The sequence below is a fragment of the Budorcas taxicolor genome, chromosome 11 (genome assembly GCF_023091745.1).
Source record: "Budorcas taxicolor isolate Tak-1 chromosome 11, Takin1.1, whole genome shotgun sequence".
Taxonomy (NCBI): domain Eukaryota; kingdom Metazoa; phylum Chordata; class Mammalia; order Artiodactyla; family Bovidae; genus Budorcas; species Budorcas taxicolor.
The window spans coordinates 29,210,852-29,234,011 of NC_068920.1; the positions used below are offsets into that span (position 1 = coordinate 29,210,852).

General features: G+C 41.9%; 1 protein-coding gene and 7 non-coding genes across 8 annotated transcripts; 7 read left to right on the forward strand and 1 right to left on the reverse strand.

The window, feature by feature from the left end:
* Positions 1–2,190: 2,190 nt before the first annotated feature.
* TRNAR-ACG (transfer RNA arginine (anticodon ACG)) lies at positions 2,191–2,263 on the forward strand. The gene has a single exon. It is a non-coding gene; the product is annotated as a tRNA-Arg (tRNA).
* A 673-nt stretch (positions 2,264–2,936) lies between these two features.
* Positions 2,937–3,009, forward strand: TRNAV-CAC (transfer RNA valine (anticodon CAC)). The gene has a single exon. It is a non-coding gene; the product is annotated as a tRNA-Val (tRNA).
* Positions 3,010–3,279: 270 nt separating this feature from the next.
* Positions 3,280–10,690, forward strand: HMGN4 (high mobility group nucleosomal binding domain 4). The gene is made up of 2 exons (XM_052647625.1): positions 3,280–3,395; positions 9,034–10,690. Exon 2 carries the CDS (start codon positions 9,099–9,101, stop codon positions 9,369–9,371), a length of 273 nt encoding a protein of 90 aa, XP_052503585.1. The 5' UTR covers positions 3,280–3,395; positions 9,034–9,098; the 3' UTR covers positions 9,372–10,690.
* Positions 10,691–16,207: 5,517 nt separating this feature from the next.
* On the reverse strand, positions 16,208–16,280 carry TRNAK-UUU (transfer RNA lysine (anticodon UUU)). The gene has a single exon. It is a non-coding gene; the product is annotated as a tRNA-Lys (tRNA).
* An 806-nt stretch (positions 16,281–17,086) lies between these two features.
* On the forward strand, positions 17,087–17,158 carry TRNAA-CGC (transfer RNA alanine (anticodon CGC)). The gene has a single exon. It is a non-coding gene; the product is annotated as a tRNA-Ala (tRNA).
* Positions 17,159–17,614: 456 nt separating this feature from the next.
* Positions 17,615–17,688, forward strand: TRNAI-AAU (transfer RNA isoleucine (anticodon AAU)). The gene has a single exon. It is a non-coding gene; the product is annotated as a tRNA-Ile (tRNA).
* Positions 17,689–18,818: 1,130 nt separating this feature from the next.
* TRNAP-AGG (transfer RNA proline (anticodon AGG)) lies at positions 18,819–18,890 on the forward strand. The gene has a single exon. It is a non-coding gene; the product is annotated as a tRNA-Pro (tRNA).
* Positions 18,891–20,120: 1,230 nt separating this feature from the next.
* Positions 20,121–20,193, forward strand: TRNAK-CUU (transfer RNA lysine (anticodon CUU)). Its single transcript has one exon. It is a non-coding gene; the product is annotated as a tRNA-Lys (tRNA).
* The last annotated feature ends 2,967 nt before the right edge of the window (positions 20,194–23,160 follow it).

Genomic DNA, 23,160 nt, shown 5'->3' on the forward strand with positions numbered 1-23,160 from the left:
TGTTCAAAATTTGCACAGAAATTCTGAGACATCAGAGTTTTTAACAAGCTAGAGACAAGTCTTGGGAGAAAAAGTGAGACCAAGAGCAATCATTTTCAGAAATCTGGATGTGATCTGCAAAGACCATGGACAGGCCCCTGACATTGGCTCTGTTCCACACAACTGAAATTGGAGAAGGTATAGATCTCTGTGTCATAAACTGCTGAGAGTGGAAATAACTGGCAGTGCTACTATTTCCCAAATACTTGGGAGAGAACTGGAAGAAGAGAACTGTGACCCAGGGAGGAGGAGACTCCACCACAGGGATGATTGATTTTTACATGTCAACTTGGCTAGTCTACAGAGCCCAGTTATTCAATTCAACAGTAATATACATGTTGCAGTTATTTAAACAGTAATGTACATCATGTATGGATGTGAGCATTGGGAAGGGAAGCCTGGCATGCTGCAATCCATGGGATTGCAAAGAGTTGGACATGACTGAGCAAATGAACTGTACTGTACATGTTGCTGTGAAGGTATTTTATACATGTGGTTAACATCTACAATTAGTTGACTATAATAAGTAAAAGAGATTATCCTTAGTAATGTGCATGGCCCTTATCTAACAAGTTGAAAGACTTAAGAGCAAAATGAAGGTTTTCCTAAGGAAGAAGAAACTATCTCAAGACTATAGCATCAGCTCCTGGCTGAGATTTTTCTAGACTGCCATCCAGCAATACAGATTTCAGACTTGTCAGTCACCACAATCACATAAGCCAATTTCTAGAAATGCATGTATATTTTCCTACTGGTTATTTTTCTGGACTCTGTTTCTCTTTTTCTAGCTGGGACAAACCCTGAAGAAAAGACTGGAAACTGGAACCCTCAGAAAAGACCCAGGAGAAGATCTCTAAAATCAAAATGAAAGCAACCTCAGCTCATGTCAGAACACCAGAGAAATCTGAGAAAGCCAAAAAAAAGAGAAAAAAAAAACAAACAAAAAACTTACAAAACCTTCAAAATGAAGGGAGATCTTTGCAGATATTATGTGGAGCAGAGGGATCCTGGGCATGGAGGGAGGCCTTTTTGTCCTCCATTTCTTGTAGGTAAGACTCCAGCCTCCATGACCCTTTCTGAGTTCCAAAGAGCAGATTCGAACAGTGTTAATCAAAGGAGGGGCAGCCGGGAGACCACCTGAAGCAATATTAAAGGGACCAGAGAGGCTCATCAGAATTAAGGAACCGGATCACCTGAGACTGGCACACACCCTAATCTTGTCAGCAACCCCACCCTTTTGAAACTTGGCAGAAGAAGAATGCTAGACTGTTACTGCCTTGATCTTATCATATACCTCTGCCTGACTGTATAACTTCTCCCTATTCACCACCGAAGGAGGGGCGGGGCACAGTTCTTGAGGCCCTAGCCTATTGTGTTCCCCCTTTGCCTGGCAAAGAAGTGAAGCCACTCTTTTCTTCTCCTCCATGACTCCCTCCGTATTTCTGTTCAGCATGGGTGCACAGAGAGCCAAGATTTTGGCATCACAAAAGCTTCCAGTTTCCTAGGGAGTTACAGCCAAAGTCCAGACAAGGGCGTACAAGGCCCGAGGTTATCTCCCCGAGGTCTCCTACCCATCTCTGCCCAGCACTGGCCTCCTAGACATTGCTGAAACGTCTCAAGTACGCTCCCACCTCCAGGATTTTGCCCTGGAGAGTTACACAGTTCCAGATGGCTCTTTTCCTAGATACCCATATTTATCGTTCATCCCTTTCCCTGATGGACTTTTAAATTCTCTTTCCGTTTCTCTTTTTACCTCTAAGTGCTTATCACGGTTATTTCATTTATTGAGTGTTTTAATACCGTCTTAGCTACGTCCATGCAGTCTTCTTGAAGTCAAAGATCACAACTTGTTTTCTTCAGTCGTCTTTCCAGTGCCTTGAATGGTAATATTGGTTGAATGAATGAATGAATGGATGGAGAGGTGATTTGGGGACAGAGAGGGTGCAAGGTTCGGTACAGACATCCTGAGAAAGGAGCACAGACTCTGGGGCACCTGCAGACGAAGTGGCCGCCAGAGAGTTCACCCTCTGCAGTCTGAACTAGTCAAGAAAACGCGGCTTTCAGGCCCAGGAGCAGACTCCAAAAAGTGGAAATGTGTCGCCGCCTAGTTTCTGATGAAGGCAGGTCCGCCTCCTTACCACCCACGTGCGGGGGCCAGTGGCGCAATGGATAACGCGTCTGACTACGGATCAGAAGATTCCAGGTTCGACTCCTGGCTGGCTCGTAGTGCGCATCCTCACTTTTCCTTCTTTACCTCTGCTGAGCATTGAGGAACTGAGTGGAGTTAGAAATTCCACTGCAAAAAAAAAAAAAGAAAAGAAAATCCACTGCAAGGTGAAGTTTCAAGTTCCACTACCTGTAAGTCTCAGGAACAAGAAGGACCCGCTTTTGACCACAAGTGGGGGTCAAAACTCCTTTGCAGAGCAAATTCCGCATCCGACCATGCGGTGGCGATAGCCAAAGCCGAACAGAGAACTGTGCCTGGGCTCGGTGACACGCCCAGCCCCGCCAGTCCATTTTGACTGAAAGATGGGTTTGAGGTAACCTAGTAAGGCAAGAGAAAGAAATTAAAATCCAAAAGTTCAGATTGAAAAGTAATAGTGAGGGCTGGGGGAAGAGAAATAAGAGTGAAGGGGTTGAAGTCTCTTTTTCTCCCCCATCCGGTCATTTCCAGAATAAGAATGTATTAAGAATTTGGGTTCAGATCTGTATGCTGCAGGGGCTTGGTTTGCGCATCTAATTGGCCTCTCTAATTTGGGAGAGTAGTAGAAGAACCACTCGCGTATTAACAATGCTCAATTGCAAGGATGACGATGAGAAATCGGAAGAGGAGGAGGAAATAGGAGGAGTCTGTTTTTAGCAGAAAGAATCCGCTGAGGAAGTCGTTCTTCCGAGATGTTTCCGTAGTGTAGTGGTTATCACGTTCGCCTCACACGCGAAAGGTCCCCGTTTCGAAACCGGGCGGAAACAACCGTTTTCCTTAGCGACCCTGGCTCGCCTTTATAATTTAAGACAGTTAAAAATCTTCACACCTCCTTTTCTTATTTCTCTCGCCCCAGGCCGTGGTGCTGAGGCCACGCTGCTCAGGGTGGGTCGGGAGCCCGCGGCGCCGGAAGCGGACACTCGCTCCGAGCGGGGGAGAGCCGGCGGGTCCCCTGCTCTGCGAGGCTACCCGAAGCCTGCAGCCCCGGAAGCGCATCCTTGCCCTGACTTGCCTTCCTGTTCCCGGCAGCGCCCAGCTCCGGGCGTCTCTTCGCCAGCCTGCGGTCCGCGACGGCCTTGCCTTAGCCCCGGGCACCGGCGCTGCAGGCCGGCAGCTGGGAGTCCCGCGCCCCTCGGACGGCCGCGAGACTCGGGTGAGTACCCGGGGAGCCTGAGCCTGCGTCTCCGGAAAACCGGGGTAATCCCGCTGCCCTCCGTAGATTGGCGACCCTTCTGCAATCTGGCCCTTGTGATAGGGTGACCTCGGGCCCCCGACAGCCCCACCTTGCCTTCCACTCTCTAGAACAGCTGCCGTGGCTCTCCTGGTCTTCGAGTGTTAATTTTTGGGAAAAGCGGAATCCGGGAGGTGAAGGTTAGAGAGATCTCAGGTCCTTCAGGGATGAGAGGTCTCCTCACGGAGACGCTAGGGCAGAAAAAAAGGGAGGCGAGGAGGGGATTTGAAAACCTTGGGCCAGCAGGGCTGTGGGCTAGGCTGCCCTGGCCTGGCCTCTTTCTCAGCGCCCTTCCCCAGCTTACGAGGCCTCACCACTGAGAACCCCCTCCTAAAGGAGACGCGGAAAGACTGAGTCTGCCTCCACTTTGTCCTTTCCCTGTCAACAAGAAAAAAGACCCCAAAGTTAAGAAATGGGCCAGCTGTGGATACTCCGTATTGCTTTGAAGCTTGAGAAGTCACTGGCAGCACTTGTTTAAAACCAGGATTTGTGCCCTGGGGTCTGGCTTCTTAACTCTGTTTGTGACATGACCTGCTTCCATGTTAAGTGAATCAATCAAACGCTTTTCTGGGAAAGAAGTCTTGCTATAATACCAAACAGCCTTGGGTATACCCTCAGGGTCTTCTTCTTAGATGAATTAATATCATTATTGTTACTATTTCTAACAGTTAGCCAAGCCTAGTCTCTCAGATCACATTGTTCCAGGTTCCCTCAAATGACTAATATGAATGTGATGTTTTTATGGCCTTGAGACAAGAAAGGACAATCCTTACCTAATGAACTGTTGTGAACTGTTGTTTTTTTTTTTTCTTCCTTACGTTTTTTAACAGGCAATGTGTATAGGCATCCCTTTCCCATCCCTATTACTCCTCCATTTTCATACCTTCTCTGGAAGACCCATGCTTTTATCATCTTGTAATAGTTTCTCTTGTTAGCAAGACAGTAAGTTTGGCAGGTGCTCAGTGCAAACTTATCTAAGACATTTTCACTTAAAATCCCCTCTACACTACTCAGAAATACAGGTGAGTTAATGTGGTGCCTTGTGAGGAACAAGGGCTTCAGGGGCCCAGAAGGTGATGAGGATTCATCCTCTCCATCTTTCCCTGATGCTGAGGAGCAGGAGTCCTTTAGCAGGGAAGCTGAGTGTACCCCAAGCCAGCGTGCTGCGGATGGGTCACAGTTTGTCTGGAAGCTTATGGCTCTCTCCTTCTCTTCAAATCAGGTGTGTTCTGACAAGATCCAGCCGTAGCCCTACCCTTTTAAACACTCTGCCCTTTCTTACCTTCACCTACTAACCCTCCCTTCCTCCCCCAGTCTCTCTCACTTAACCTCATATGGAAGTTCAGTCTGCCCACCTTGGAATGTGGAGAACAAATAGGCCTTGGAGAGTGACACTGTGTGACCTCTTGCTCCTGTAGTGTACCGCACCTTGAATAGGATCGTTTATTTATTTATACTATATTCTTTATTGTCTCCTTCCTAAGCTTGGTGTTGTAACCATTTTCCAGGTCTTCCCTCCAACCCCAAGGCACTATCTTGCCATAAGTAAGAGGCAGAGAGAAGAGAGTGGCCTTCTGACTTTGGATTGAAACCAGAACCCAAGTTAGAACAAACTTCCTAGAACCCAGGTCAGGAACAAGCAAAGAAGCAAAAGGCTGCTGCTAAAATGTGCCTTTGCTGGGGATGGTGTGGGGTGCATATGGGATGAGGTGGGAGTTGGTCCTCAGATAGTAGAGACAGGCTCATGATGAAAGAGAAAAAAAAAAGCATGGAAAAAAGATTTTGAGAGCTGGGAAAAACATCAGAATTAATCTAATACAAGATATGTCATAAGTCACTGAGGCCTTTACACTCTTTTCCTCCTGTACTTGTTTGTTAGGACTGCCATAACAAAACATCACAGACTGAATATCTTGAACCACATTTATTTTCTCACAGTCCTGGAAGCTGGGAGTCCAAGATCAAGGTGGCAGCAGGTTCAGCTTCTTCTGAGACCTCTCTCTTTGACTTGCAGATGGCATCTTCTTGCTATATCCTCACGTGGTCCTCTCTGTTTGTATTATCTGTGTCCAAATATCCAATATGACAGTCATTGGATTAAGACCCACCCATATAAATTCATTTTACTTATTCATCTCTTTAAAGGCCCCATCTCCCAATACAGTCACAGCCTGAGGTATTGAGGGTTAAGACTTCAACCTGTGAATTCGGTTGGAGGGGTGGACAAATTCAGCCCATTTCTGGGGACAGAGATTGATGTATTTTATATGTTATTGACACAGTTTGGGGAATTCCCAGAAGTTAACTATGCGGAAGATTTTAATACACCTGCATCTCATCTTACTAACCATTTGTATATTTTTATTGCAGAAGAAAAACATCATTTGCTTTTTATTTCTCTATTAGTCTTTTTTAAAAGCTGTTTCTGTCAGTATATTTAAACATCATAGGTCTTTTTCTAATATATTAAAAAAAAACACAAATCTTCATAGCTAAGAAAAGGATTTTAAAAAAAGGATATTCCCTACCCCCCGCCTTAAGGCTACTGAGATACCTTTCCACATCATAAAACAAGCAGTTTGGTTAAATGAAGGGTTAAATTGAGATTTTCTCAAGAATTTCAGTCCAGTTCTTTACAATATGAATTCCAATGATTCAGAACTTTCACAAACTTGTTCTGTTGTCTGTTAATAAAATTTTGCCATGAGAAGTGTTATTTTAACAAAAGGGAATTGTTAGATTCCTAAAACTTTTTAAATTGTTGCCATGTCTTGGGAAAACAACCTCAGAATCTGTCTTGATAATTTCTTGCCTCGTTAATACCATTGAAAGTCCTATCTCTGTATTCCCAAAAGTTATATTACTTTAAAAATTTATCTGCCACACTTGAAGCTAAAATCATATTGTACATCAACTATATTTCAGTTAAAAATTTTTTAAGTAAAAACAAAAACTTAGAAAAGATTTATCTGCCAATTTTTCTTTTTATTCACATGCATGATGGAATATTTATAGTCCTATGACTTGTATATTTTACCACCTAGCAAATTCTTTCTTTCTTTTTTAATTCTTAAAATGTTTTTGTTTAACTTTAACTGGTAGACTTTATTTCTTTAGAAAAGTTTTAGGTTTAGCAGAAAGAGAGTCCCCATATATTTTCTCTCTCTCTACCTCCATTATTAACAGCTTGCGTTGGTGTGGTATGTTTGTTACAATGGATGAGCCAATATTTATACATTATATTAACTAATTATTATAATTATTGTTTATATTAAGGTTCATGCTTTGTATGTAGTTCTGTGGGTTTTCTCTGATGTGTAATGTCATTATCCAACATTACAGTTAGTAGCATGCAGAATAGTTTCATTGCCCTAAAAAATTCCCTGTACTCTACCTCAAGTAATTTATTTTAAATTAATACGTGCGGTGAGAGCCTTTGCCTCCTGACCTCCTTGGCCTTCATGAAAATGACATAACGTTTATCCTGCCAGTTTTTTCATTATTTGTGCATTTATCTCCTATATTTGTAAGGTCAGTCATTGGTTCTCCTGATAAACTTCCTAAGTGTGAGTTTCAATGATGTAATCCATATTCATATACTCAGATCCAGAATCCAGCTTGTGGCCTGTTTTTCTTGAATTTATCTTTGTCGTCACTTGCTGTGTTTGGGCCTTTGACATGTGGTGATCCTGGTTCCTCTGCTTGGGATGGATTTCAAGGGATCTAACATGAAGACTGAGCCTAGGAAACAGACTGTGAGCATTCCCAGGACAGGACATGGGCTAAGAAACAAACTGGAGTGAGATGGAAGGAGAATGACTTGCCATACCTCATGGACCATATCCTGCCAGGCTCCTCTGTCCTGGGATTTCCCAGGCAATGATACTGGAGTGGGTTGCCATTTCCTTCTCCAGGGGATCTTCCCGACCCAGGGATCAAACTGGCGTCTCCTTCATTGTAAGCAGATCTTTACCACTAAGCCTTTTTATTTTAACTGATTTCTCTCTCTGTTCTACAAGAAGGAAGGAAAAGGACAAAATTTCCAGAAATTCTAGTCATAGTGAAAAAATAGTAATTTGATGTTTTAGCACCATTTACAGGTGGTCATTTGCCTTTGTTAGCCCGGAAATATAAAAATCAAATCTAAGTTTGCTCAAAAAAATCTAAGTTTACTCAAGGACCATGTTTGCCCACTCTATCTAGATGGTGAGATCCAGCAAAAGTACCATACAAAACTCTGGAGCAATTTACATAAAACATAATTTTTTTCTTAAAATATTAAGGAGTAAGGCAGGGCATAGGGTTACAGAATTCCCCAGGTAACATTTTCAAGGATGGGACACAAGGATGAGTAGCTAATCTTGGCCTAAAGCTTTAAAAAATTTCCAAAGTGTTTGAATACCAGCCATGGGCCCAAGTCCTAATTATTGAGACTCAAAATAAATCATTTCTATTCTGTGTGACCTTGAATCTGTGCTCTGGGCTACCCACCTTTTTTAAGTGGCTTTTATTCTTGAGCAAACACATAAAATTACTCTGTAAAATATAGAGAATAATGGTGTATTACTCATGTTTCATTCCCCACCCTCTTCTAGTTTAAGGGAAAGAACTCCCCCGGTCTCCCCTGCCCGCCCCCCCCCCCCCCCCCCCCCCGCCACCCTTATTTCTGGATGAACACCATCCTTTTCTCAGCTGCCTTTGAGGTGACTACTGTTTTTATTTTTATATTTATCCCTTGCTCTTTTTAGTTTTACTGCATAGAAAAAGTCATTTAGTTTTACACTTAGAAATGGATCTATACTGTAGATCCATTTTGCAACTCTGTTTTTTTGCCCAACATTGTGTTCTTGAGATTCATCTGTGTTTTTGCATGTAGCGGTAGTCTATTCATTTCTACTGCTGAATAGTATTCCCTTGTGCAGATATTACCAAAATGTATTTATTCTATTGAAGGACACTGAGTGCTTTTAGATTCTTTAAATTAGTGTTGCTATGAACATTCTTGTAGGGGTCTTATATGCACACCTTCAAGAATTCCTCCAAGTAAACACCTAGAGGTGAAATTGCTTTAAGTAATGCCACACACTAATTTACACACATATGAACACACACCCTAGAAGTGTATGCATTTTAATTGTTCTTCATCTGCTGAGCCCTTAATATTGTCAGACAGTTTACCAATTTGATGGATATGAAATGTTATATCCTTTGATTTTTGTATTCATTCCCATATTACTAATGAAGCTGAGGTTTTTATTTGCTTATTCACCATTCATGCTTTTTCTAAGAAGTACTTATTAATACCTTTGCCCATTGTTTTTAAATTTTCCTTTCATCCTTTTCTCATGGATCTGTAGAAATTCTTTACATAGTCTGGACTCTAATCCTTTGTCAGTTATATGTATTATGAAGATATTTCCCCAGCTTGTAACTTAACTTTTTTATACATCTTTTTGCTATATAAATTACAAATTGTAATATAGTTAAAATGTGAATTTTAATGTAGTTAAATTTGTCAGTCTTTTTCTTTATGACTTACACTTTTTGTGTCTTGTCAAAGAAATCTTTCTAGGAACAGTGAGAAAGACAGAAGAACCCCTTGGGCTGCCAAGCGCTGCTGCCACCATGCCCAAGAGAAAGGCAAAAGGAGATGCTAAAGGTGACAAAGGGAAGGTGAAGGATGAGCCACAGAGGAGATCAGCACGGTTGTCTGCTAAACCTGCCCTTCCAAAACCAGAGCCCAGGCCAAAAAAGGCCCCTGCAAAGAAGGGAGAGAAGCTGGCCAAAGGGAGAAAGGGGAAAGCAGAAGTCGGCAAGGATGGGAACAACCCTGCGAAAAACCGAGATGCCTCTACAGTCCAGTCACAGAAAGCAGAAGGCACGGGGGATGCTAAATGAAGTGTACCTTTTTGATAGCTCTGTACTTCTAGTGACTCTACTGTTTGAAATACTATTTTTAAATCAAATTTTATAAAAATGTAGGTTGTTTTTTTTTTTAAGTTATGTTCTTAGCACACGAGATACTTCGTTGTTGTCTTTTTGTGGAAAGGGCAAATAACCACTAGTAGAATGTTTCAGAAGCTGGATTGAAATGGGGGGAAATAGAAGTATCTGTCCTCGTATTTGAAGATTATTCTTGGTTCCCAGGAGAGATTCTCTGACATTCACGCATGTCAGCCACTATGGCTCAGAAGCCTTACTGTGTGGAGAAAAAGTACTTCATGTCCTCTTTTCTTGATGTCATCAGCACATTCTTGACTTCCTGAAACCAGGAGTCATGATACAGCCTTGACACTCCTAGAATCAGCTGCATCAGGTAACAATTCTCAGGCTTTCTGGTGATGACATCAAGATGGTGTTGCTCAGAAGAACCAGGATTCCTGTTTGTAGTTTGTGGATCATCTCATTAATAATCCTGGAATTTTTAGTTCCTTTCCTCCATGTCAGAGTTGACCTGTGAAAATTTCTTAAATGACTCATGTGAAATAATCACCCTTTTTGAAAATTTTTCCTGTTTATTGTAGCAACAGACTTTGTTGACTTTGGAGAGGTGAGTTTGAAAGTTGTAAGATGTTATGGAATGTCACCCATGTCCTGCTGGAAATAACTATTTTTGAAAAGTCTCTTATAAAGCTGGATACAAGTTAGCTCTGTGGTAAGGGAGTGATCATTTCCTACTCAAAAGTCATAAAGCTACTCTTTACTGCCTTTAAAAAGTTTTATAGTTTGCCTTTTACATTTGTCTTTAGTCCTCTCTGAACTGATTTTTACAAAAACATGAGATAGTAATTCAGTATGTTTTTTTCCATATGGTAAGTGGTTGTTCCAACACCATTTTCTGAAAAGTTCATCCTTTCCCCAATGGTCTATAACACTGCCTCTTTTCATAAATCAAGTTTCTTTGTGTGGAGGGGTGGGGGAGTCTGTTGATGGTTTCTGTTCTGACTCACTGGTCAATTTGTCTAACCTTGTGGCAGTACTATACAATCCTGAGTATTACCACTTTAGAAAAAGGTCTTGATCTCTCAGGACAATTCCACCTCCACCTTCAACATCAACAAACTTTCCTTCCTTGAATTATCTTGGCTATTCTAAGCCAATTACTTTTCTATACAACTTCTAGAATTAGATTGACAAGTTCCAAATCAAACAGATGAAAAGTTGAAATTTTTATTGGATTTGTATTGAATGTATAGATTAATTATAATATTGAGTCTTCCAATTCATGAACATGGTATAATTCTCCATTTATTTTGACTTTTAAAATATCTTTCAATAAAGGTTTATAATTTTCTCCATTAAATGTTTTATTTTGTTAATATTTCTTAGGGACAGTACCCTGTTGGATGCTACCTTTATATAGTATATTTTTAGTTACTACATTTTCTGCTTTCAGCTGAAGTTGATTTATCAGCCTTTCTAAACTCATATCTGTATATTCTTTTGGGCTTTCTACATAGATAACCATACATTCTTCTTGTTTTGTTTTGTTTCTTTACAGTCGTTAAGTCTTTCCTTTTTCTAGTTTTAGGCATTGTTCAAGTGCTGGGAGTACAGCAGTGAACAAAACAAAGTCTGCTTTCACCAAGCTGATATTCTAGTGGGGGAGGGTGTAGAAAATACACAAATTTATGTGATGGAGTGCTTTAAATAAACAAGTATAAGTGGGTGCTATTTAGATAGGGTGGTTGGAGAAGTCCTCTCTGATGAGATGACATTTGAGCAGAGCTTCTAATGAAGTAAAGGAATAAGAGATGTGTCTCTGAGGGGAAAGCATTCCAGCAGAGGGAAAATCAAATGCAGAGATGAGATGAAAATGTGTTTGGTGTGCCGAGGAAGAACAAAGAGGCAGAAGTGACCGAATTGGGAGTGAGGGTGGGTAAGAGTGATAGTTGACAGGATTGCAGAGATAGTGAGAGGCCAGAAAATGGAAGACTCTCCACATTGTCATTTTTCTCTGAAAATGATGGAATGCGATTAAATTTCTGAATAGGGAATCTACACAATCTAAGTTATCTGTGTGTATGTGTGTGACTGATGCATGGGCAGTAGGGTGTAAGGAGTTGAAGGAGGAAACCAGTTAGATGGCTGTCCCAACTGAATTACTGGAAATTCTACTCTATCATGCTGTATTACTATCCTGTCTCTGTTCAACTATTCCCACCCCGTTTTATTTGGTATATTACAAATATGTGTGTTTTCTCTTTGCCAAACCACAGAACAGTATCAAAGATCAATATTCCCTGTTGTCAAGAATCCAAAATCAAATTCAAGAAAGTCATCACTGTGTGTTTGTTGTGATAATCCCACAGAAGGAAGGCCCTGACCCTTGTTGCCAGAGCATGAAAGGGTACACTTTGAGGCATTTTGACACCTAAACAGCGAAATGAAAACAGAAGTTAGTCAACAGTAATAAGATATTTCTCATTAAGTGCTTATTGTTTTCCAGACACGTCTGCTCAGTGATTTACATGTATAATTTTATTTCCATGACTGTATGACTTGAATCATATTACTATCCCCATTTTAGCATTTAGTGAGACTGAGGCAAACAAATTAAATAATTTGCCCTGAGGTCATACAGTGAGTAAAATCCAGATTAAGACCCAGGTGTATAACTCCAGGATCTAGAAGGCTCCTCGTTAAAAAGATCACTGGTAACCCAACCTCAAAGGTAATCCATCCAAAAGAATACTTTGGTGTTTCTGATTAGGGAATTTCCCCAGATACCATTAGGAAAAAAATGTAAGTAACAATATTCTACAAGCTAAACAGCTGTAATTTCCAATGAAGACTAGTAATGCAAGGACAATTTGAAAGGGGGAAAGTAGCCATAGGAATTCAGAATTTTAGTGTATCTCTAGCAACATAAAGCTAGAAAGGATACTATTTCTGTACAAGGAGGAGAATTTTTTAGACAAATATTTCTGAAGTGGAGAAGAACAAATTAGGAATTACAAGGTAGCCTTTAAACCTCTCTTGCCCACGCTCCTGATCCACTTAGCATTCTTATCTGTAAATTCATAAATTAACATCCTGGTTTATTAATACTTCGAGAATTTGGGTGTCTGACGCGAAACAGACTGAGGAATCCAGCGTTTTCAGTAATAAAATTTCTGACCATCAAAAATGAGGCATTAGTCCTGGAAGAGTTGCAGAGAAGAGGGAGGAAAACTTACTTTCCGGGTCTGCTCTTGTTCTCTCAACACAGTCGTAGTGCTCCTTGGAATATGGAGGTCATTCCTCTCCAGGCCCCGCCGCGCCTTCCACCCAGGGTCGTACAAACATGGTACTTTAACTGCCCCAAGACGAGAACGTGAACCCTGACGTCCTCGCCTCTTCACCTCTTCTTGAGGCCGCAAAGCCGGGACACACCTCTGAGCAAACCCAGGCCCCACGGAGGTCCCCGCTGCTCGGTCGCCTCGCTCAGACCCCGCTGGAGTGCATCCTCAAACCAGGAAGTTTTTTTCCCTGGATTGCTCCTCACACTCTCCGCAGACCTTCGGCCTTCCGGTCCCGAGCTCCAACCTCGAGTTCCCTTCAGTGAAGTGTGGGCCAAAGGCATTGCCAGCACTAGGAGGTCGCCGCTGGTGCGGGGCTTCAAAGGTGCCTGGGAGCCCTCAGGCCTCCTGCTGAAACCAACGAAGCCCTTCTCAAATTACATTTTAAAAAGCATTAAAATAGGATAACAAAGAAAAGCAGTTATACTACAGAAAAAGCTATCAAACAAAATCATTTGCGGTATATCAATGTGTACTTTTTCAGTTCAGTTCAGTTCAGTCGCTCAATCGTGTCCAACTCTTTGCGACCCCATGGACTGCAGCACGCCAGGCTTCCCTGTCCATCACCAACTCTCAGAGCTTGCTCAAACTCATGTCCATCAAGTCGGGGATGCCATCCAACCATCTCATCCTCTGTCATGCCGTTCTCCTCCTGCCTTCAATCATTCCCAGCATCAGGGTCTTTTCTAAATAGTCAGTTCTTCGCATCAGGTGGCCAAAGTATTGGAGCTTCAGCTTCAGTCCTTCCAATGAATATTCAGACTGATTTCCTTTAGGATGGACTTGCAGTTGAAGGGACTCTCAAGAGTCTTCTCCAACACCATAGTTCAAAAGCATCAGTTCTTCGGCCCTCAGCTTTCTTTATAGTCCAACTCTCACATCCATACAAGACTACTGGAAAAACCATAGATTTGACTAGACAGATCTTTGTTAGCAAAGTAATGTTTCTGCTTTTTAATACGCTGTCAGGTTGGTCATAGCTTTTCTTCCAAGGAGAAGAAATTAATTTCATGGCTGCGGTCATCATCTGGAGTGACTTTGGAGCCCAAAAAGCCTGTCACTGTTTCCACTCTTTCCCCATCTATTTGTCGTGACTTGATGGGACCAGATGCCATGATCTTTGTTTTTTGAATGTTGAGTTTTAAGCAGCTTTTTCACTCTCCTTTTTCACTTTCATTAAGAGGCTTTTCAATTGCTCTTTGCTTTCTGCCATAAGGGTGGTGTCATCTGCATATCTGAGGTTGCTGATATTTCTCCCAGCAATCTGGATTCCACCTATTAAATATTAATCGCCAAGACCCATCTTATGACTACTGTAACTTTGAAAGAGTTAAGTATGAGATATCTGTAACATACTTTGTATCTCAAGTATGGGATATGGAAATGTAACAGTTCTTCTGCTCTATAGTTCTTCTGACTGTAATTTGTTGCCTACATTCATCCATGAAGGATATGCAAGATTTCAGTTAGAGGTTATGGATTTAAAAGTTGTAATTTTTCTTTCCTATCCAAGTTTACCAGTCCCCAAGTTAAGAAACCCAGCAAAAATGCTTAACACAGTACCTGGCACACTGAAAGTCCCATCACACATGTAGATATTAGTACTTTTATTATTACTTTGTCACATCTGTTCAAATTTCTTTTAGGTAACCATGATGAAGTTAACCACATGAAATCTTGAAAGAACACAAAGATAAATGTTCAAGCCACTAATTTAGTCATTAAAAAAAGTATTGAGGTATAACAGACATACAGTATTGTATTTGTTTCAGATGTACAACATTATGATTCACTATTTGTATACATTGTGAAATGATCACTACAATAAGCCTGGTTAGCATCCACTACCTAACAGTTACAATTTTTTTTTCTTATGACACTTTTGAGATTTACTTTCTCAGCAACTTTCAAATATATAAGGAAGTGTTATTAACTAAATTGATTTTATTTAATAACATATTCCCTTTTCCAGGAGATCTTCCCAACCCAGGCATGGAACCCATGTCTTCCACATTGCAGGTGGATTCTTTACTGCTGAGCAACTGGGAAAACCAATAACTAAATATATATAACATATTTAGCTATATATTCATTTAGATATGAGTGCTAAAAAGTGCTGTCTGCACACTCTAACCAAGTGTGGTATAAAGGAAAGGAAAACTTGAATTTGGTGCTTGTAGGAAGTGTAGGGTTGGCAAAGTGAAAAAGAGAGAAGACGATATGCTTTTAAAGATTAAATTTCTTGATTTATCCAGCAATATTTTTAGAGCTTTGATTATGTGCCAAGGCTAAAAGACAGGCCCAAGGGCCTTGCCTTCACCAGAGAATGATGGTATTCAGTTTCCAGAGACATAGAAAAAGCTCGCGCATCTGAAAAGAAGAGTAGAAAAAAGCAAAAGTGAAAAGTTCCGAAGTCTGACTCCTTAGTTTCTAAACCATTCATCCTTGCAAGGAAAAACTCAAAGGCTGCTTTGCACAAAGGATTTAGCTCTAAGCATGACCTTTGATGAAAAGACCTAGAGAGTGCCCATGTCTTTCCACAACCCTGTAGCCACAAGTTGAGATTAGATGAAGCATAAGAGTAAAGAAACAGGTTGGAGAGAAATGTCTCTAAGAAAGTGCATTTGGAGAAGGAAATGGCAACCCACTCCAGTGTTCTTGCCTGGAGAATCCCAGGGACGGGGGAGCCTAGTGGGCTGCTATCTATGGGGTCACACAGAGTCCGACACGACTGAAGCGACTTAGCAGCAGCAGCAGCCTGGTCTCGGTAACAAGCGCAGTACCTATTATTCTGTACTGTATGTTACATTTCATTTTTTTTTTTTTAAATCACCCTACAGCCCAGTGATTCCAAATGAGGGTGATACAAAATGAATTTAAGGATGGGTATCACCCAGCATTTTTGAGACTAACATAGAATCCAAAATAGAATGCAATACATGTGGTAAGTGGTAATTCAGGCAAATTTTTGTTCCTGTTACACGTGTGTGTAGGGGTCCAGATGTAAACTAAAGTACAAATTGATCATGGCCAAAGAAGTTTGGAAAGCTCTGTCCCTGGGCCATGAGTTCTGAGTATGGTACCACTTCCTCTGTACAGTTTACCTGGGCATCCTCAAAGTGAGCGCTGAGCAGAGCTCGTCAGTGTAGGGGAGAGCAGTTCCGCACATTGGTTGCTTTTCAAGAAAGAGTTTGGCCTTTGATAAATTGTGACCAGTGAAATTTTTAATTGTGTTCCAGAATCTAGGTGAAATGTTCTGTGCTCTGACTTCTGGCTAAAAGGCCCTTCTACAGTCTGAAAATATCCTGGGTTATGATAACTATGCCATGCTCATAATCCCTTCCTGGTTTTTTTTTTTTTTAGGGAAATCAGTCTATGATTTGAGCTTACTTTTCTTTCCGTTACTGTTTTGGCGGATAAACGTGTAAGAAGAGGGAAGAAAAAAAGCAAAGCCGCCCGAACAGGGACTTGAACCCTGGACCCTCAGATTAAAAGTCTGATGCTCTACCGACTGAGCTATCCGGGCTCACGCAGATTAAAACTCATACATTAACTATAGTGAATTTATGTATGCATTCAGATAACCCATTTAAGACATTTCGACTGTGATTCCGGTTCAGAGATGGCTCTTCGGAAACTGCTTGACATAGAAACTCAGCCACAGTCTTCTTTTAGGCCGAGATATAACCATATTACATTAATTATAATGTCTCCCCAGTTCTTTCTCACTCTCTAGTATAGATAAACGCTGTATGTATAAATAAGCACTATATCACTATGTTGCATATAGAGATATATACGATAGGAATATACAGAATTCAGCGCAGTCAAAAACTGCAGAATGTTGGCCTTTAGTTCCTAAGTTTCCCAGAGAAATAAGTCAAATATTCTATATCTGGGCCCAAAGTACTTTCAAAAGGAAGTCAATCCAAAGCTGATAATTTTAAGGGGTAATTAAATCATCTTTCGGTCGCACTTTGGACACCTGAATGTCGGTCGAGGGACTGAGGGAGCGATATGATTTCGTAATGGGTCTCAGCGATCTTTGAAGAAGAAAAAAAAAGAAGCAGCAGCAGCAGCAGCTTTAAAAGGACAGTCCCATTCTTTTTTCCTCGTCAGATATCCTTCGGTCTCTACGTTAAGTGCTTGACAGGGGTGCAGTCACTGTAAAGCTTTCTCCACTCGGGATGCAGATGAATGTTGCACCATTAACCATTTCAAGATTCCACTGAAAACGCAAAGAAGAATTTAACTTAAGCATTCAGAAAATCTACAGAGGAAAAATCCAATTCAAAGTATTGGGAAGAACTACAAACAGTTATTTTAGGGGTCGGGGATGTAGCTCAGTGGTAGAGCGCATGCTTCGCATGTATGAGGCCCCGGGTTCGATCCCCGGCATCTCCAGGTCCTTTTATGTAAGTGACCAGAAATCCTACCTTAAAAACATCTATGAATACGTTGTATCTAAGCCTAATTTTCTATGACTCCCTTTTAGCCACGAAGTATAGAACTGTATGTGTAGAGAGGGAAGCAGGATAACCTTGAGGTATTTTAGGATATTTTTATCTCAAATTGAAAACGCAGCAAAACACACCCAGCGTACATATGGCCGAAGAGGAACAACCTGGAAACTTGGAACGGTTGCTGGTCCGAAAACACTGAAAGGGGAGGAGAGGCTATTGTTGCTGAGTTATGGTACTGAAAAAGTAGGACAAATGGGAAAAGAACGAAGTCTTCTTTGGTGTAGGTAAATCCAGTGGCTCAGATACATCATTCTATTCATAATAGCAAAACAAACAAAAATAGCAAGAATCGAAACAGTTTCTTATTAAAGCTTGGAAGAACCCCCTGGCACCAAGTGGCCGGTTAGCTCAGTTGGTTAGAGCGTGGTGCTAATAACGCCAAGGTCGCGGGTTCGATCCCCGTACGGGCCACAGTTAACTTTTAACTCTGCAGTGTAGTCTTGACTACTTTCCAATTCAGGGACTGACCCACGAGACAACCTGCTGTATGATTTTGCCACAAGACCAAACCATCCGAGGGAGTCCGGGCCACCTGTCTTTTCGGTAAGTCAGAGTGCTCGAAGTTTTGCCCTGGAGAAACAGAAAAGCAGCAGGACACCGTGTGTGTGCAGGACACCGTGTGTGTGTGTGCGTGTGCGTGTGTGTGTGTGTGTGTGTGTGTGTAAAATTCCATGGACAGAAGAGCAGGCACTTTAGGAATTACTAAATTCATTAGAAGGAAAAACTGTCACTAGAAAACACTGTCCTCAAAATAGTCTGAAAACATATTGAGATGCAGGGCAAGTGTGAATGCTTGACTAGATCATCCCTCATCTGAAGGGAGGATTCTCACCTTGAGAACAGTTTTCTTCCTACTTTGAATTTTGTCGCTTTTGTTTGTTTGTTTTTTAAGTAAGAAACGACTAAGCCCTTTTCCAGAATCTGCCTTGCCGTCTGTCACCAACCATTCAGTCCAGGTTGATCGACATCAGTTGCCCCTCTGTTCGATCCACTCCTTGATGTTAACACCTCCTCAATCAGTCTCGTTTTCCAATAAAATCGACTTTCAGGACCCTAATTACGTATCCTCTCGTTCCTTGAACAACGAATTTTCTTTCTTTATTCACCACCTCAGAGCTTTATATCCCGGGGAGTGAATTTCCACTATTTTCCTCGAAAATACTAAGATATGTCAATCTCGTCCAAAATGCAGCTTATTGGGCCTCACCCCGCAGGGACTTTGACTCAGTAGATTTGAAGAAGACTACAAGTTTCTGCATTTTAAGTAAACGTCACGGTTGTTTCTTACAAAGGATGGATCAGCGACTTTTGAGAAATAGGCTTTATACAAACCAAGCTTCGAAGAACTGGGCTGCGAAATCCAGGGAAGTTCTGAGCTAAGTCGATTTGTTTTTGAAACTAGGAAGAGAGGGTAGAAGACAAAGAGAAACAGTGGGGTAAATGTAGTTTATAGTTATGTACATCTACAAATGAAACTGAACACAGATGAAAAGCGAGAAGCTAAATATTTAATCCGTTTAAAAAAGGTTACTTCGGCGGGTGGCTCGTTGGTCTAGGGGTATGATTCTCGCTTAGGGTGCGAGAGGTCCCGGGTTCAAATCCCGGACGAGCCCAGGTTTTGTCTACCCACGCTGTTGAATTTTTAAGTCAAACTCACCCACAAGAAACGCGTACATTTGCTGTTAAACTGTTGTATTTTCATGTAGAAGTATGTAGGCTGTGTATGCACCTGATTCCAATAAACAACTTGATAATTAAGAGAGGCAAGTACTTTTAAGTTTTGGGTCTTATTCAATTTTCCAACAGCTATAAACTAACTCTTGCAAAGCCAAATATTTCTGGTTATTCTAGAAGTTCCAACTCCACGGTTGTGGCCATATGGAATGTATAGGAAGACGATGGTCACATCTCAATTCAATGTCATCCATCATTCATTCATCACATCAAAGAAATGGGTTCAAATGGAATAATCAAATATTTACCTATAGAGTTGTGAGGCTGGAAAATTTTGTACAAGTTTTTTTCGGCTTTCCTTGTTGCGTTTTCCTGCATTATTTAGGAATAGGGGCTCTGCTTGTTTATGGAGAAGGGGCACTTTTTCCGTACTGCTGGAACGTACTGTTGGTATACTCTTTAAACAGATATTTGTTTAGCATATTACAATCAAAGAACTTTTGCAGTCTGTGCTAAACAAAATACACAAAAATCATTGGATTCTATATTACAGTGGTTGTCAAACATTTTATGTCAAAACACAGTTGCAACACCCCTTCCCACCTCCCTTTTCTATGGGTATAAACTTTGATTATGGAGAAGGACAACAAATGAACGAGCATAAGGGGCCTGAAAAGGAAGGAGAAAACCGCAGGGAATTCCTTCAGGACCGCAGCTACACAGCGTGGCAAGAGGGGCCAGGGTTGACAGGTGACAGAAACAGGAGAGGAACCTCTTAGCGGGTTACTGGAGAAGGCCTTGTGCAGTTCTGGGTTCGAGGACCTGAGCCCTTTGGGCTTGTAACCAACCACTTTGTCAACCAGGCCTGAAGCTCTAGGTGAACCAGAGTTGGGGATCACTCTTAGGACGTTCAGATTACTACTCTTGGATTCCAGAAACAGTTTGTGGTCTATCAGTACAGGTTGGTAAGAATGAAAGGGAGACGGAAGAAGTGATTGGAGTGCGCGCCAATAACATCTAATAATCCTTACATTCTGAGCCGTTTCATATCATCTAGCTTATATAACAAAAGCAGTCAAATAAAATCTAGAATCCTATAATCACCGTCGGTCCAGGAAGTCTATTCGACCTAGTCTCTTAATTCATTAAAGCAACTTTAATAGTCAACCGCCCGGCTAGCTCAGTCGGTAGAGCATGAGACTCTTAATCTCAGGGTCGTGGGTTCGAGCCCCACGTTGGGCGAGTGGTACCTTTTTCTCAATCTTTTCTCTCCGCTAGATTTCCGCACCTTCCCAATCTCGGAAACGAAGTTCCCCACCGTTGCCACACATGAGAAACTAGATTCCAAAACTGTCCGATACTGAATTATGGAATCCTGGTGACCTGCTACGGTTTACTGGCTGTTGAACTATTCGGGCCAGCTTTCTGGCTCCGCGAAGTTAAGCCTCATCGCCCCCTGGCGGCAACACTTTTTTTCCTGGCTTTATTAGAGCTTTTATTTTGATAAGAGATACGAAGTCTCTGGTAGGGCATTGGCTTTGTAGATATAAATTTCTGGGATGGTTCCCCATCAAAAACGATTTAGGATGCAAGGATGTTGGGAAAGGTCAAGTGTGAGGGTGGAGAAGACAATCCAAACAACAGAAACCGTTTTGGGGGCAGAGGCAGTGATGTTAATGGAATTTTGTGAATGGTGATTCTAACTTTCTGGCTCAAGCAAGTGCCATTATGTAGCAAAGAGAGAGTTTCTATTACCACTATCGCATATACCCTTTCAGCTCCTGATCACCCACACATAACAGCACAATGGACCTCCTTATAGATGATAATGGGGGCTTCCCTGGTGGCTCATGGTAAAGAAACCTCCTGCCAATGCAGATGTGGAGTTGATCGCTGGGTTGGTCAACCCCTGGAGAAGGAACTGGCGGGATCCAGTCCAAGGGGTCAAAAGAGTCGGACACGACTTAGCCACTAAACAACAACACAACATAGATGAAAATCCAACCCACAACAGGTTGAAACTGCCTAGAAAGTAAAATCTAAAGATTTAAGCCTGGTTTTTAAAGTCCAAATTGCATTTCTGCCATTCTCTCTTGAATGGAAGTGTGGATAGTCGAGTTGGCTACCCTGGGTCTTGGCTACTGTGCCCGGGCTTTCTCTTTGTGGAGAGCAGGGGCTGCTCTCTCGATGCCGTGCGCGGGCTCCTCTCTTTGCGGAGCACAGGTTCCAGGGCTCGTGGGCTTCGTAATTGCAACCCTTGGGCTTTAGAGTGCAGGCTAGGTAGCTGTGGCGCTGGGCTCTGCGGAAAGTGGAATCTTCCCAGATCAGGGATCGAAACCCTGTTCCTGCTTTGGAAGGCAGATTCTTATCCATTTCAGTTCAGTCGCTCAGTCGTGTCCGACTCTTTGCGACCCCATGAATCGCAGCACGCCAGGCCTCCCTGTCCATCACCATCTCCCGGAGTTCACTCAGACTCATGTCCACTGAGTCAGTGATGCTATCCAGCCATCTCATCCTCAGTCGTCCCCTTCTCCTCCTGCCCCCAATCCCTCCCAGCATCAAAGTCTTTTCCAATGAGTCAACTCTTCTCATGAGGTGGCCAAAGTACTGGAGTTTCAGCTTTAGTATCATTCCTTCCAAAGAAATCCCAGGGTTGATCTCCTTCAGAATGGACTGGTTGGATCTGCTTGCAGTCCAAGGGACTCTTAAGAGTCTTCTCCAACACCACAGTTCAAAAGCATCAATTCTTCAGCGCTCAGCCTTCTTCACAGTCCAACTCTCACATCCATACATGACCACAGGAAAAACCATAGCTTTGACGAGACGGACCTTAGTTGGCAAAGTAATGTCTCTGCTTTTGAATATGCTATCTAAGTTGGTCATAACTTTTCTTCCAAGGAGTAAGCGTCTTTTAATTTCATGGCTGCAGTCACCATCTGCAGTGATTCTGGAGCCCAAAAAAATGAAGTCTAACACTGTTTCCACTGTTTCCCCATCTATTTCCCATGAAGTGATGGGACCAGATGCCATGATCTTCGTTTTCTGAATGTTGAGCTTTAGGCCAACTTTTTCGCTCTCCTCTTTCACTTTCATCAAGAGGCTTTTTAGCTCCTCTTCACTCTCTGCCATAAGGGTGGTGTCATCTGCATATCTGAGGTTATTGATATTTCTCCCGGCAATCTTGATTCCAGCTTGTGTTTCTTCCAGTCCAGCGTTTCTCATGATGTACTCTGCATATAAGTTAAATAAGCAGGGTGACAATATACAGCCTTGATGTACTCCTTTTCCTATGTGGAACCAGTCTGTTGTTCCATGTCCAGTTCTAACTGTTGCTTCCTGACCTGCATACAGATTTCTCAAGAGGCAGGTCAGGTGGTCTGGTATTCCCATCTCTTTCAGAATTTTCCACAGTTTATTGTGATCCACACAGTGAAAGGCTTTGGCATAGTCAATAAAGCAGAAATAGTTGTTTTTCTGGAACTCTCTTGCTTTTTCCATGATCCAGCAGATGTTGGCAATTTGATCTCTGGTTCCTCTGCCTTTTCTAAAACCTGCTTGAACATCAGGGAGTTCATGGTTCACGTATTGCTGAAGCCTGGCTTGGAGAATTTTGAGCATTACTTTACTAGCATGTGAGATGAGTGGAATTGTGCGGTAGTTTGAGCATTCTTTGGCATTGCCTTTCTTTGGAATTGGAATGAAAACTGACCTTTTCCAGTCCTGTGGCCACTGCTGAGTTTTCCAAATTTGCTAACATATTGAGTGCAGCACTTTCACAGCATCATCTTTCAGGATTTGAAACAGCTCAATAAGAATTCCATCACCTCCACTAGCTTTGTTTGTAGTGATGCTTTCTAAGGCCCACTTGACTTCACATTCCAAGATGTCTGGCTCTAGATTAGTGATCACATCATCATGACTATCTGGGTCTTGAAGATCTTTTTTGGACAGTTCTTCCGTGTATTCTTGCCACCTCTTCTTAATATCTTCTGCTTCTCTTAGGTCCATAGCATTTCTGTCCTTTATTGAGCCCATCTTTGCATGAAATGTTCCCTTGGTATCTCTAATTTTCTTGATGAGATCTCTAGTCTTTCCCATTCTGTTGTGTTCCTCTATTTCTTTGCATTGATCGCTGAAGAAGGCTTTCTTATCTCGCTATTCTTTGGAACCCTGCATTTATATGCCTATATCTTTCCTTTTCTCCTTTGC